General features: G+C 41.7%; 1 protein-coding gene and 1 pseudogene across 1 annotated transcript in view; one reads left to right on the forward strand and one right to left on the reverse strand.

The window, feature by feature from the left end:
• The window catches only part of NOTCH2 (notch receptor 2), a 171,671-nt gene that overhangs the window by 99,614 nt on the left and 57,841 nt on the right, over nucleotides 1–14,216 (forward strand). Inside the window, exons 6-8 of the mRNA XM_045896837.3 lie at nucleotides 10,926–11,159; nucleotides 12,481–12,636; nucleotides 13,344–13,532. Of these exons, the coding sequence (XP_045752793.1) occupies nucleotides 10,926–11,159; nucleotides 12,481–12,636; nucleotides 13,344–13,532 (579 nt within the window). The remainder of the gene's footprint in view (nucleotides 1–10,925; nucleotides 11,160–12,480; nucleotides 12,637–13,343; nucleotides 13,533–14,216) is intronic.
• On the reverse strand, nucleotides 958–1,311 carry LOC123840810 (ubiquitin-conjugating enzyme E2 D3-like; annotated as a pseudogene).

Here is a 14,216-nt window from a genome sequence, read left to right on the forward strand (position 1 = left end):
GTATGCTCTTTATCTACATCTTAAGGGGTACCTTCTCCATCTTTCATATTGCAGAATGTTTTAATAGGTCCCATGTTTGTTAGTTTATTTGTTTTCCGTTTTACTCATTCTGCTCGTAGTAACTGCTTGCCTGTAAACAGAGTCGGTTGATTCTTTTTGGAGTGCTGCAGTGAAGTGAGGGACCACAGTGAGGTGAGGGGCTCTTTCTATAAACTGGTTTAACAGCCCAGCAACCCAAGAAGGCGGCGAGAGAACCAGAGTGTGGGCCTCCTAGCAGGGGGACTGAAGCTTGGCACTGTTTTCTTCTTCTTGTGTGGAGAAGCCTTTGTGCCAGGGGTCGGCTTTCTGAACATCCAGCATTGGCACAGCATCCATTGCTCTCCATACAGTGGCTGAGCCTGGATGCTCCTTGGTGCTGCTGCATCCGGAATTTGCCCCAGATGCACTGCAGACTCTCTCGTTGCTATAGCGGCCACAGGCACCCTGGGACTCCTCAGGGCTTTAAATTGCTATTGACCTGGAGGGGTGAGGTGGAGTTCAGCCCATCCTCCTCACAGTAGCGAGTGGGCTTTCTGAGACACAAATGGGATCGTGTTCTTTCTTTGCTTAAAATGCTTCAGTGGGTCCTCCTTGTCTTTGGATAGAGTTCCAAGGCTCTGTATATAACTCCCTCTCCTGCCATATCTCCCCTGATCCATGCCTTAGAAGTGAACCACACTGATTTTTTTTCATTGACTCAAATGAGGCATGCTTTCTCTTCTATTCAAACCGATACACATACACTTACTTCTGCCTGAAATACTCCCCACTCTGCCCTCTTCCTATACACGTTTCCATGCATATACACACTATTATACAACCCAGTTAACATACAAAGTCATTTTCTCTCTCTCTCTGTTAATGGTAATTTAAAGTTTATTCAGCTATACCACAAGGTATTCTGACTTTAAGGGAGCATCACATGGCATACTTCTGAGTTTATTCTCAAGATATTCTGTTGTACTTATCTCTGTTTTATAGATCTATGAAGTCTCTGGCACTAGGGGGTCATCTGGGTTTGGATCACATAGCAGTGAACAAATGGATAAAAGAACTTTAGAAATAGTTAAAGCAGGAGACCACTGTGATCTTCAAATGCCAAGACAAATGCTGCCATTACTGTTAATATTTGGATGATAAATTCTTGTTATAAATGCAACCTTAGGTGGTTTGAAGGGGTAAGTTTGTAGGAAAATAAAATGAAAAAAAAATTACAGTGCCTTGACATGGGCTCTCATTAGGTCTCATAATTGTGGCTTGCCAAAGAAACATACCATCCCCAACTGGACCTGCAGAATATAGTTCTCTGCTCTCCTACTTTATGCTCCCAAGGCAACCTGTATCCATTAGAGCACTTATCACTCTCTGTTACAATTATGTGTTTGGTTGTAAAACCCCTATTTACAGGGTAGAAGCCACAGCTGTTTTCTTTACCATTATAATTTCAGTGTATATAGGTCAGTGCCTGGCACATGGTATGTACATATTTGTTGAATGAATGAATGAATGAGAACATTAAAATTTTCAGTTGTTGCTGGCCCAACCTCATCCTTTGAAATTCATGGCTGTTACTGGGTTCTGTCAGGGTCTCTTTTCCCTACTCCCTGAGATACTTTAGTATCTTTCTTCAGTGTAGACCAGGTCTGTACTACATCGGTGAAACTGGATTAATTGTATGAGAAGATTACATTTGACAACAATATAAGCACTTACCACAGGGTCTGGTACCTAGAAATTGCTTAATAAATATATTTTTACTATTTGAAGTTAGTAGCAGCATTAGGGAATAAAGAAAACATTGAGTCTTTCCCTACTTACCTTCATGCAAATGGAGGCAATCAGAAGAGGAGGAGAGGACTCTACTGAAGAGGGCTAACTAGGGTGTAGTCTTTTGGGAAATCTTAGGTTTCATTCAAAGAGGGAAGGTTCCCGCCATAATGTAGAATTACCCTTGAGACATAGTTAGGGTCAAAAGGCAAGGTGAATTGGGTGTGGCATAAATGGGATGGAGTTCAGCAAGTAAGGAAGGGGATAGAATGAGAAGTTTGGGTATTGACTGGTGGATGTCAATAAGGGGAAAATGGAAACTTTGGGAATATGAATAGAATAGAGACACCCTAAAGGTGTGAGGGAGAGGAGTTGAAAGATGGTTATTATTTTGGAATTAGAATGACCTAAGTAAGAGAAGACAGGTACAGATAAACTTTTGTTTAACAAATATTTTTGAATACTTCTCAAGAAATATTATTAGCTGGGCACCATGTTAAGTGCTGGGGATTCACCGATGAAGTATAAATAGCTACCACCCATTTCTTTTTTTTTTTTTAAAGATTTTTATTTATTTGACAGAGACAGTGAGAGAGGGAACACAAGCAGGAGGAGTGGGAGAGGGAGAAGCAGGCTCCTGCCCAGCAGGGAGCCCGATGTCGGACTCGATCCCAGAATCCTGGGATCATGACCTGAGCTGAAGGTAGACGCTTAACAACTGAGCCACCCAGGTGCCCCTAGCTACCACCCATTTCTTCATGGAATTTACAGTCTGGTGAGGAATACAGACGTACATCATATACTTATCTGTAAAGTTTTGAACTGTAATAAATGCCTCCAGGAAAAGTAGAGGTTATTAGGACAGCATATTAACAGGCAGAATTAATTGAGTTTTGGGGGTAGGGATATAATGTCTCTTTGAGAAGGTGACATTTCAGCTGTGGTTAGTGAGTAAGAATTAGTTAGGGAAGGGTGGAAATAAGAGTGTTCCAAACACAAGGAACAGCATGTGCAAAGACCCTGAGTTGGGAGGGAAAGGTTATGATCATTTTGAGAAATGAAAAAAAGCCAGAGTGGCTAGAACTAGTAGTGCTTCCAAAGGAAAGACTAGAGAGATTGGCAGAAAACATGGATAGGATTTAGAATTTCATCCTAAGTATAATGAAGTTATCAAACCCTTTGTCATCAAAAGGTTTCATCAGGCAAATGGCACAATCCACTGTATATATTGAGATCATTCTGGTGATTCTTTAGGAAATATATTGGTCAGGATACAGGGAAACCAGGCTTTTGAAGAGTCATAGAAAAGATGGTTGTGTCTAGGATTAAGGGGGGACATTCACTGAGATTCTTGCATTTATCCATGTTTATCCCCTACTCCTGCCTCATCCTCTTAGCCACTTGCATACCCCCCCCAGGCCTCTTATACACATTTGTGTGCTTGCGCATTAGTGCCCACATTTCCTCATCAGGCAGATCCTGTAGACTCCAGTGTTTATACAGAATGTTTCAAACAGTCTAGACCCAGGAGGAGTAGGATAGTCAAGCTTGTGCTCTGTTCTTTCACTTCAGCAGTGGAATAGAACATCTGTGTATAGAGAACGTTTGGTAGGGCAGAGGTTATAACAGTGCTCTGCTATAATATGGAAAGATGGAACTCCACACTCAGGAGCTTGGGTGATTGCTGGCTGGAAGGAGATATTGGAGCCTGAATTCTCTTGATTTAACCATAGAAGAGGAGGTAGCAGGGTCAGGGCAAGGGCCAGCCAGGCTCATTTTTTATATGTTCTTTATGTGCTGATTGTTGTTGCAATGAGAGATGACCCTTAACAGGGCCATTGATGTGATAAAAGTTTTTCCCACACACTTCACAGTTGAGAGATGACTAGGAAGGGTAAGGGCTTTATCTTAAAGTGCTAAGGCTCAGTGATCATTTCTTTTCTTTTCTTTTTTTTCCCCCTCCTCTCACTTCCCAGTTACTTGTAACTCCAAGTCAGATTGATGGTTTGTTTGTGGTACCTTGAGAGAGCCATAATGAGCTGTTTGTATCCCAGTGTGTTTTCAACTCCTAAATGATGTCTGTTTAGTGGTCCACGGCTCACTGGGCTAGAGCTTGTTGCTAATGAAGCCTAGGTCATGGTTTCCATTTCAGTACAGTTCTCTTGGGTTCACTCTGTTATATTTACTGCTAGAGGCTATGCCCATAATCTTATGCATTCACCCTTTGGTTTTTTAAGACCATAGGATGAGGCAGTAAGAAAAGATCAGCATGAAAGTGACCTACTCCTGCAAAACTAATACAGCATACTCATTTTTCTGATGGTGGGTTATTTGTGTTGTCTTCATTAGTAGCACTACTGAGCATCTTGCTCTTCCTCTGTGTTTTTCAACCTGCTCGGTCTCTCAACAGCCAGGTCAGAGTCCCCTTCCTTATTTAGAAGTCTAACTTGATCTGCTATGACCTCACACCGCCAACATCCTTTTCAGCACTTAACGATTTCCATTTTTAATTTTGTCTATTTCTAACATTCTTCCAGCTAGCTGTGCAAATGTGGACAAGTCACTGCACCTCTCTGGTCACAGTTTCCTCATCTGTAAAATGAGCATGTTAGATTAAATCTAAGGTCTACAGTCTATGTCACCACTGATGCCAACTACCTAGTAAAGTATCTGATATGTAAACTGAGGTCAATGGCAGACACGGCTCCTATCCTCAAGGAGCTTATAGTCTAATAGGGGCAGGGACTATACATAATAAATAAGTAAATATAAAAGTAAATAAACATAAAAGTACAACTTTTGATGTTGGCAGGATGGATTGAATGGAATAGATACAATGGGGAGAAAATTGGGGAGATGTGAATTTGAAGATCTAGTTAAGTTATAAGAGAAGTCAAAGGATGAGAAGTTATTAGCCATATAAATAAGAAGGGGAAGAATATTTGAGGCAGAGAGAGTAGGATATGCAGAGGTTCTGAGGTAAGTAAGAACTTAATGTTTAAGGAACCAGCAGTAAGCCACTGGGTCTGGAGGAAAATATATGAAGGAAAGATATGGATTGAAGTGTATTTAAGAGGCAAAAGTGATCAGCCAGAAAATTATCAGGAGCTGTGGGTGCCTCCAGGTATTTAAGGTATCAGCCAAGGACTTGGTAGTGTGACACTTCATACCAAATTAGCCCAGACTCATGGTGGCAATAGAGAAAGTAGTTGCTAAAAACAAGTTATTTCTTTTCTCCTTTGCTGATAGGAAGTGGGAAGGGCCTACTAGCCCATTGCCTTAGTCTCAACATTAAATGGCATAGCCTGCAATCTCTGGCAGGTGGAAGTTACTAAGAGGGATAATTGATGCCCTTAAAAACTTGCCTAACCGAGCTTTGTGCAACATATTTTGGGAGTTCACCAGCAAAGTTTGTGTGTTGACACAGATGATATCCATGCTAAGACTTGTTTGGGTGGAAAACTTAGTAGCTTGGTAGGGCATGGATAGAACACAGCTCTCCCTTTTTACCAGACATGTTTATATGCTAGGTAGCTCATAACTTAGTCCTTTTCCCTTCTCTGCCTACCAACAGAGAACCATTTGCTTTTAGTCCCTCCTATATTCTACTGGCAGACTAATCTTCAAATGCAGTTTTTATCATGTCTTCCCCCATCCGTGAGCCTGTGATAACTCCCCTGTACTTGTTGTATCACGTTCAGAATTCATACTAGAATTCAAAGCCTTAAATGATCTCCAGCCTCTTCTCCTTTTAAACCCCAGCCAGAGAATATCCTTCAGTCATTTTGATGTCTTCAAGACCTAGCCCTACCACCCTCAGTGAGCCTTCTCCCTCCAGCCCGGATTTATGCTTTCTTGTCGTGGAGTAGTGGGAACAGCCCATTGATCTCAGACAATGCATCGAACCCCTCCAGATGATCACCATAAACTCTATTTCAATATTTAGTGATCTTCTGCCTTTATTCATTTGTACCAAGGGTGTTCTTTAATTGTTGCATGCTTCAGTGCTTTCTCAGTGTGCTTTCAGACCCTAGGAGCAGGAACCTAGTCTGCAGATCTTGTTGATCAAAACCAAGGCTTGGAAACTTAACAATGCTGCAGTGAGAAGGGCAGTAGATTTGGAGTCAGACTGATCTGGGTTTGAATGACATTGTTCTCACTAGTTTATGACCTTGGGAGGGCTACTTTACCTTTGCATATGCTCCTTATTCTTAGGCTTCTGCATTGACTTCCTTCTGTGCCAGGAAGTGGTGGCATGAAGCAAGTGCAGTATCTTAGCAGACATTCCACTGGGAATTTTGGAGCGAACACTTGTAGTGGCCACCCAGGTTACCATTTTCCTCATTCTGGTTGATAGAATTGGAATGAAGAGGAAAAAAATTCTGGCAGAAATGAGCCTGGGAAGGAATATTTTTCTGGAGAAATGTGCCTGAATCTTAGAGAAAAATGATCCATTTTGTAGAAAATAACTTATGAGCCAGTGTGCTTTTGGCTCTCTAGATTTGATTTCTCTAACAAACAGTATCTAACAGATACACAATTGTCAGGTGTTCTAATCTTCAACAACAATCTTCATTCAAAAAATAGTGAACTGTACCTACAAGTACATTTGATTTTTGGATAGTAATTTTGAGTCCTAAGTTTTTCCAGTAATCTGATCATGTGAGTAATGATTTTAACCCTCCCCTTCTTCATCCTCTCTACTTCCTTAGGCCTTCATGCATTTCGGATACTGAGGCACACAAAGATGGTTTTGTTATGATCAAACTCACACCTCAAGTCTTTGTTAAGAGTTTTATTTTATTTTTTTAATTTTTTAAGATTTTATTTACTTATTTATCAGAGAGAGAGAGAGAGTGTGCATAAGCAGGGGAAGCAGAAGGCAGAGGGAGAAGCAGGCTCCCTGCTGATCAAGGAGTCCGATACGGGACTCGATCCCAGGACCCTGGGATCATGACCTGAGCCGAAGGCAGACACTTAACTGACAGAGCCACCCAAGTGTCCCTTTATTAAGAGTTTTAGAGGCAGGCAGCTCTGGTTTAAATCCCACTTCTCCTGCACTTCCTGCCTCATGCTAGGCAAGTTGTTTTACCTCTCTGAGCCTGTTTCCTCAACTATAAATGAGATAAATTTTGTGACATCTCAATCACAATGCCTGGTTCATAGCAGGCAAGCAATGGCTCTTGGTTTCCTTTCCCAGGAGTGCCAAATTTCCATTCCAAGCGTTGTTTATTTACCTAGTCTGTCTTACTACAATATTTAAGTGTCTGGATATTATATTGCATAAGAAATATATATAAGATATTTTTAAACACACAGTGTCTTATAATCAAGAGCCAGTCAAAAAGAAAAATAACATCCATATTCCTCACATTCAGAAAGTAAGTTTTGTTTGAGGGTAGCATAGATAGATATTTGAGTTAGCCTAAGTATAAAAGACAAGGCTCTCGGTAATTTCCAGGTTATAGCCACTCTACACCTACTTCTTAGTTATGTTTTCATTTCTAAATCCCACCTATATCCTAATTACACATCTGTCTTTACTCTGAGGTAGCATTTCTGCCAGTATAGTAAGGGAGCAAAGCTTTTTGTAATAAATGACATCACCTGCCCTGGGGGAAATGATTGCCAATGTGTGTACTCACTCACTCACTCAGTCAGTCTGTGTTAGTTAATACTGTGGGTTGCAATTGACAGATCCCCATCTGAAATTAGGGATACCTCTTGGAAGGGCCATCTCTCCTTAGGAGCAGTTGGGCTTCAGGAACAGCTGGAAGCAATAACTTGAATGCCACCATGATTCTGGTTTTTTCTTCTGTGCATTTCTGATTTCACCCTTATCACTTTTTCTGTCACCAGCCACTTTATCCTTTTGGTCCATATGTCAAAGAATCCCTAGTCCAAAAGTTTAGAAAAGGGACACAGTGCTATAGCTTGTATCAGATGCCCATCCTGGGTCAGTCAGCTAGAGTAGGAGGGCATGATCATGTAAAGACATGGTGGCTCCATCAAGAATTATGTGTAAAAAAATAATAATATGGTTGAAGTGGGGTGAGGAGAAGCACACAGAAGGAGGGTGGTGAGCACAGAGTTCCAGAGATGCCCACACACCCATCCTGCCATCCTGGGCAGTGGGATCTTAGGTTAAGAACACAAAAAAATATTCCTGAACTGAAGTTGCTTGTAGTCAAGTGATGGGAGATGGATGTGTAATCAAATAAGTACAATAGAGTGATCCTCGTTTTGTATAATGGTTGTATGTGTAGATAGGGGTAAGAATAGATGGTCAGTTAGATTAGATCAGACACAGCTAACCTCTGTTATCAGTAATGGCTACACAGCTGGGTACATTGAAGCCCTTCTGAAAAAACTGGAGCTCCTTGATTTATTGTTCGGTGTTCTGGGGACTAGGGATAGCCTTGGCATTTTCTGAGTATAAACATCATGTGCTTTTTCATCAAGAGGCCTCTTCACCAGAATGCCTTTTTGAATTATTCATTGAGTTCTTTAACAAAGAGAATTAAAGGACACCTTGAGGTTTTATGAGTTTTAGCCACTTGTCCTGTTGTGTTTGAGAGAATTCAGATGATCTGAATATGAGTTCCCTTTGGTAGCTCTCTAAACTGGTATTAATAAGGACGATTCATCAACTTGTTTTATAACTTGGGTGGTCTGGCACTAAACTGCTTGTTAATCACAGATGCCTTGCTTATAAGTTGAAGACATACTTTTGTTCTTTGTGATGGGGCCTGAGAGCCTTTGCCATACCCCCCCATCCTTTGCTATTGTAGTGACCTGCATTATATCCATAAATGGTCTTGTGTATCATCCTTCAGTTTGCTCTTTTTCAGGCAGATCAAATAGATCCTTCTTCCATCTTCTATTACATTGGGTCAACTTTCTGCATCTTACTCCACAAATCCACATCTTTGAAGGTTGGGCGCCTCAGGCTATGCACAGTTTGCTCCAGTTTCATCATCTTGGTGTTGCCTTTCACCTCTACAGTTTACCAAGGCTTTTCATTGTCCTTCATCTCTTCTCTCTACTGTGCTTGCCCTTATTTTATTTTTTAATTAAACTTTTTATTTTGAGGGACACCTGGGTGGCTCAGTTGATTAAGCGTCTGTGTTTGGCTTGGGTCATGATCTTGGGGTCCTGGGATCGAGTCCCACATCGGGCTCCTTGCTTAGTGGGGAGCCTGCTTCTCCCTCTGCCTGCTGCTCTCTCTCTCCCTTTCTTTCTCTCTCTCTGACAAATAAATAAATAAAATCTTAAAAAAATAAATGGACTTTTTATCTTGAGATAATTGTAGAGTCACACGCAGTTATAAGAATTAATACAGAGAGATACCCTATACCAAGTCTCCCCCAATGGTAACATTGTCTTGCAAAACTATTGTACAGTATCATAACCAGGATGTTAACATTGATATAGTCAGGATATACAACTGCTGCCCTGACATTTTGACCCTTAGGTTCCTTCTCTTCATTCTGTTTCTTACTCATCTCATACACTCTTCTTCCCTCCATCTTCTCACTTGCATATTCATTGTCCAGGGATTTACCCGAGTCAAGGATGCTATAAGCCTAACCTTCTTTTTGATAGGTTGGCTAAATTCTCATGTCAGAATTTCTAGGGGGGCACGTGGGTGGCTCAGTCGGTTAAGTGTCTGCCTTCGGCTCAGGTCATGATCCCAGGGTCCTGGGATCGAGCCCCACATCAGGCTCTCTGCTCAGCAGGAAGCCTGCTTCTCCCTCTCCCACTCCCCCTGCTTGTTTCTGCTCTCACTAACTCTCTCTTTGTCAAATAAATAAATAAAATCTTTAAAAAAAAAAATTTCTAGGGACAGCAATTTCCATTCTTCTTTAAGTTATTTACCTGGAATAAATATCATTTGGATGGCTCATGGTAGCCTTAAGATTCATGTGAAGAAGCAAAGGAAACAGTCAACAAAACCAAAAGACAGCTGACAGAATGGGAGAAGATATTTGCAAATGACATATCAGATAAAGGGCTAGTATCCAAAATCTATAAAGAACTTAGCAAACTCAACACCCAAAGAACAAATGACCCAATCAAGAAATGGGCAGAAGACATGAACAGACATTTCTGCAAAGAAGACATCCAAATGGCCAACAGACATGTGAAAAATGTTCAGCATCACTCGGCATCAGGGAAATACAAATCAAAACCTCAATGAGATACCACCTCACACCAGTAAGAATGGCTAAAATTAACAAGTCAGGAAATGACAGATGTTGGCGAGGATGCGGAGAAAGGGGGGAACCCTCCTACACTGTTGGTGGGAATGCAAGCTGGTTCAGCCACTCTGGAAAACAGTATGGAGGTTCCTCAAAAAGTTGAAAATAGAGCTACCCTATGACCCAACAATTGCACTACTGGGTATTTACCTCAAAGATACAAATGTAGTGATCCAAAGGGGTACGTGCACCCCAATGTTTATAGCAGCAATGTCCACAATAGCCAAACTATGGAAAGAGCATAGATGTCCATCAACAGATGAATGGATAAAGAAGATGTGGTATATATATACAATGGAATATTATGCAGCCATCAAAAAAATGAAACCTTGCAATTTGCAATGACATGGATGGAACTAGAAGGTATTATGCTAAGCGAAATAAGTCAATCAGAGAAAGATAAGTATCATATGATCTCACTGATATGAGGACTTTGAGAAACAAGACAGGATCATAGGGGAAGGGAGGGAAAAATGAAACGAGATGAAATCAGAGAGGGAAACAAACCATAAGAGACTCTTAATCTCAGGAAACAAACTGAGGGTTGCTGGAGTGGGGGTTGGGGTGGGAGGGATGGGGTGGCTGTGTGATGGACATTGGGGAGGGTATATGCTATGGTGAGCACTGTGAATTGTGTAAGACTGATGAATCACAGACCTGTACCCCTGAAACAAATAATACATTATATGTTAATAAAAAATTAAAAAAAAGATTCATGTGAAGACCTGGTCTGCTGGGAGATCTGCTCGCCTTAATTTCAGGCAGGTCACATGAGGGTGAAGAATGTATGGGAGTGGGTATGGTACTAATCCTTTGAGACTTAAGAGCCCTAATCAAAGGCACTTCTTTCCCCCAAAGGACAGTTCTGCACAGAGGATGTGGATGAGTGTCTGCTGCAACCTAATGCTTGTCAGAATGGGGGCACCTGTACCAACCGCAATGGGGGCTATGGCTGTGTATGTGTTAACGGCTGGAGTGGAGATGACTGCAGTGAGAACATTGATGACTGTGCCTTTGCGTCCTGCACTCCGGGCTCCACCTGCATTGACCGTGTGGCCTCCTTCTCTTGCATGTGCCCAGAAGGAAAGGCAGGTAAGGCCAGCAGGACAGAACTGGAGTTCAGGGAAGGGGCCGGAGAGCATTCAGGATCTCTTTCACTCCCCGAGTTGTGTCCTTTTAATTAGCATCTGTAGGAATATGTTACTCAAGACTGTTCTGGAAATATAATTGCTAGCCAAAGTACTATGAAATTAGTCGTCTTCTTTAGGACTTTTGACTCTCATCTCAAGTCTGCATACCTCAGTTTTTCATTACCCCCCCCCCCAAATGAAAGTAACTATTGCCTTGGGAGCATCTCTTGACCTCCTTAAGATCTTAGGCACCTCGGAAATTAAGATTAATTTCTCGGAAATTAAGACAAAATTAATAATAAATGGATTTAGAGACTTCATTTTGAGAGGAAATCTTGTACTCAGAAGGAGTCGGGAGGAGAGAAGCATTTGAATGCATTCCAGCTCTCAGTGTCTATGGAAATATTCCTCTAAGGGAGGACTTTTACTAACTGCAAAGTTAACATTGCTCTAGCCTCTCAAGCGAACAGCTCCCAGTCCTGGTAGAGAGCAGTGAAGGGAGGAACGTGACAGAAGAAGATAGCTTAACTGAGAGAACTTTGTGCCCAGCACTTTTGAAGTGTTCTTAGATCTGTGCCTTTCCAAAAGCCCCACCTCCAGCTTTGTAGAAGAAGCCTTGGTTACCTGTTCTTAAGCTGATTGCAGACTGGAAAATCCAGTTCCCATGTGAACTACACAGAACATGAGGCCTCGTAATACCTTCAGAGTCCTGAGGGCACTTGAGCCAGGAATGTTGACGCTATTGAAAAGGCTGCCCTGGTATAGACTGACGATGTTCAGCTGTGTTTTTCCTTCTGCGGCTAGCAAAATACCGGTGGCCCCTGATCATGAGGTAGCATAATTTGGGGAAAGTAGGTTGCTAAATAAAATATAAGGTGCATGTAATATTTGGAATATATAGTAAAAAATGATTTGTTACTTACTTGAAATTCAAATTGAACTGGGCATCCTCTACTTTTATTTGCTAAATCTAGCATCACTATCAGAAGGATATCTTCATTGTCTCACCATCTCACTCTATGGCCTGTAGATGACTCTACCCGTGAGGAGAGGTCTAGCGGAGGGCTCAGGGTCAGAGCACCAGGGTTGTCTACAGCTCTTTGCTTGCTGTTAGCTATAGCATGTGCCTAAGGTAGGATTAGGTAAAGGGGAAGTTGCCTCTAAATCTCCATATTGGATTTTGGTGAGGTGACCGTAAGGTTTTCCCTCCTCCATGAAAGAGAAAACTCTTCTTCAAGTAAGAGACATTTTCTCTTTATTCTCCTTGCCCCACCCTATGACAGGTCTCTTATGTCATCTGGATGATGCATGCATCAGCAATCCTTGCCACAAGGGGGCACTGTGTGATACCAACCCCCTGAATGGGCAGTATATTTGCACCTGCCCCCAAGGCTACAAAGGGGCTGACTGTACAGAAGATGTGGATGAGTGTGCCATGGGTGAGTACGTGGAACCTTTCCTATTCCTCATGCTGTCTGTTGAGCTCAGCAAGCATTCAGAAGCAAAACCTCAGATCTCTCCTGTTACCTGCCCACTGTTTACAACCTTTCAGTGTAAAGATATATTCTGTTCTGACAATTGAATATATAGAAGGTCTGTACCTGATTCTTTTATTTATTTATTTATTTATTTATTTATTTATTTATTTATTTATTTATTTATTTTATTTACTTTTTTTTTTTTTTAAGATTTTATTTATTTATTTGACAGAGAGAGAGACAGCGAGAAAGGGAACACAAGCAGGGGGAGTGGGAGAGGGAGAAGCAGGTTTCCCACTGAGCAAGGAGCCCGATGTGGGGCTCGATCCCAGAACCCTGGGATCATGACTTGAGCTGAAGGCAGACGCTTAACGACTGAGCCACCCAGGCATCCCTGTACCTGATTCTTAATAGGAAGCCCTACTTTAGTAGACAGTTTGGGCAAAAGGAGCAGAGAATCACAAGAGTTGAGATTGCTCTAGTCTGTCTTTCCTTTCCTTTCGTTTCTTTACTTGTTTTTATTAAGGAAGAAAATAGGAAGTTGAGAACCAGATTATTAAAGGCCTGGCTCTCATGTGCTATAACAATCAGACCTACTTCTGTAATCCACATTTGTGGAAACTCCATCAAAGTACTTTGATCTCAGTAATTGGTGCTTTATTTTCCAGCCAACAGCAATCCTTGTGAGCACGCAGGAAAATGTGTGAACACAGATGGTGCCTTCCACTGTGAATGTCTAAAGGGCTATGCAGGGCCTCGTTGTGAGATGGACATCAACGAGTGCCATTCCGACCCCTGCCAGAATGATGCGACCTGTCTGGATAAGATTGGAGGCTTCACGTGTCTGTGCATGCCAGGTACATGGGCCCACCCAGTGTGTGGGGTCTAGACTAAACACACTGCCCCGCACTTCTCAGTATAGGGTGGCAATTCCATGAGCTCTGTCAGCATTTAATTCCCAGCCAAGGGGACCTTTAAGGAGTAATGCAGTGCTAGAATTCTTAGAGCTATGGAGACCAAATTAAACAAGTCTATATGTCAACATCAGTTACATGTAAGAGAAAAATTCAGAAGTGATTGTTTTTATGCAAGTATTATTTGATTTAACAAAGGATTTACAATAAGAATCCTTTAAATAGCAAACTTTTCTGATCTCTTGATATATTATAAATACCATACTGTTCCATTTATAGCAGTTATTTTACCCATAATTATATAGGAACTTGCCATTTGTCCATAGTGATGTGCATACAATTAGTTGTATTCTGGAGTTCTTCTGCAGAAACCATTTCTTGAATCCTTAGAGAGCTCAGGTAAATCTAGGATAAAATGACACAGGACAGTGGCTGCTTTGCCAGATTAAGGCTGCTAGCTGCTGTAGCATTGGGAGGCCCTCCTGACCTTGACTTGTACCCTGAGAGCAACAGCATCTCCAAGTCAGCTGGTCTTTGGGAACATCAACTAGGGCCTGGTGCTGTTCTGAAAGTGAAGCAGAGACTGGTCAGAGACATGAGGCAGTCTTTGCTGTGGCATGCTGTGTT

The sequence above is a fragment of the Mirounga angustirostris genome, unplaced genomic scaffold (genome assembly GCF_029215605.1).
Source record: "Mirounga angustirostris isolate CCGP_5_RB_7025 unplaced genomic scaffold, mMirAng1.0.hap1 SCAF_4, whole genome shotgun sequence".
NCBI classification, from domain to species: Eukaryota; Metazoa; Chordata; class Mammalia; order Carnivora; family Phocidae; genus Mirounga; species Mirounga angustirostris.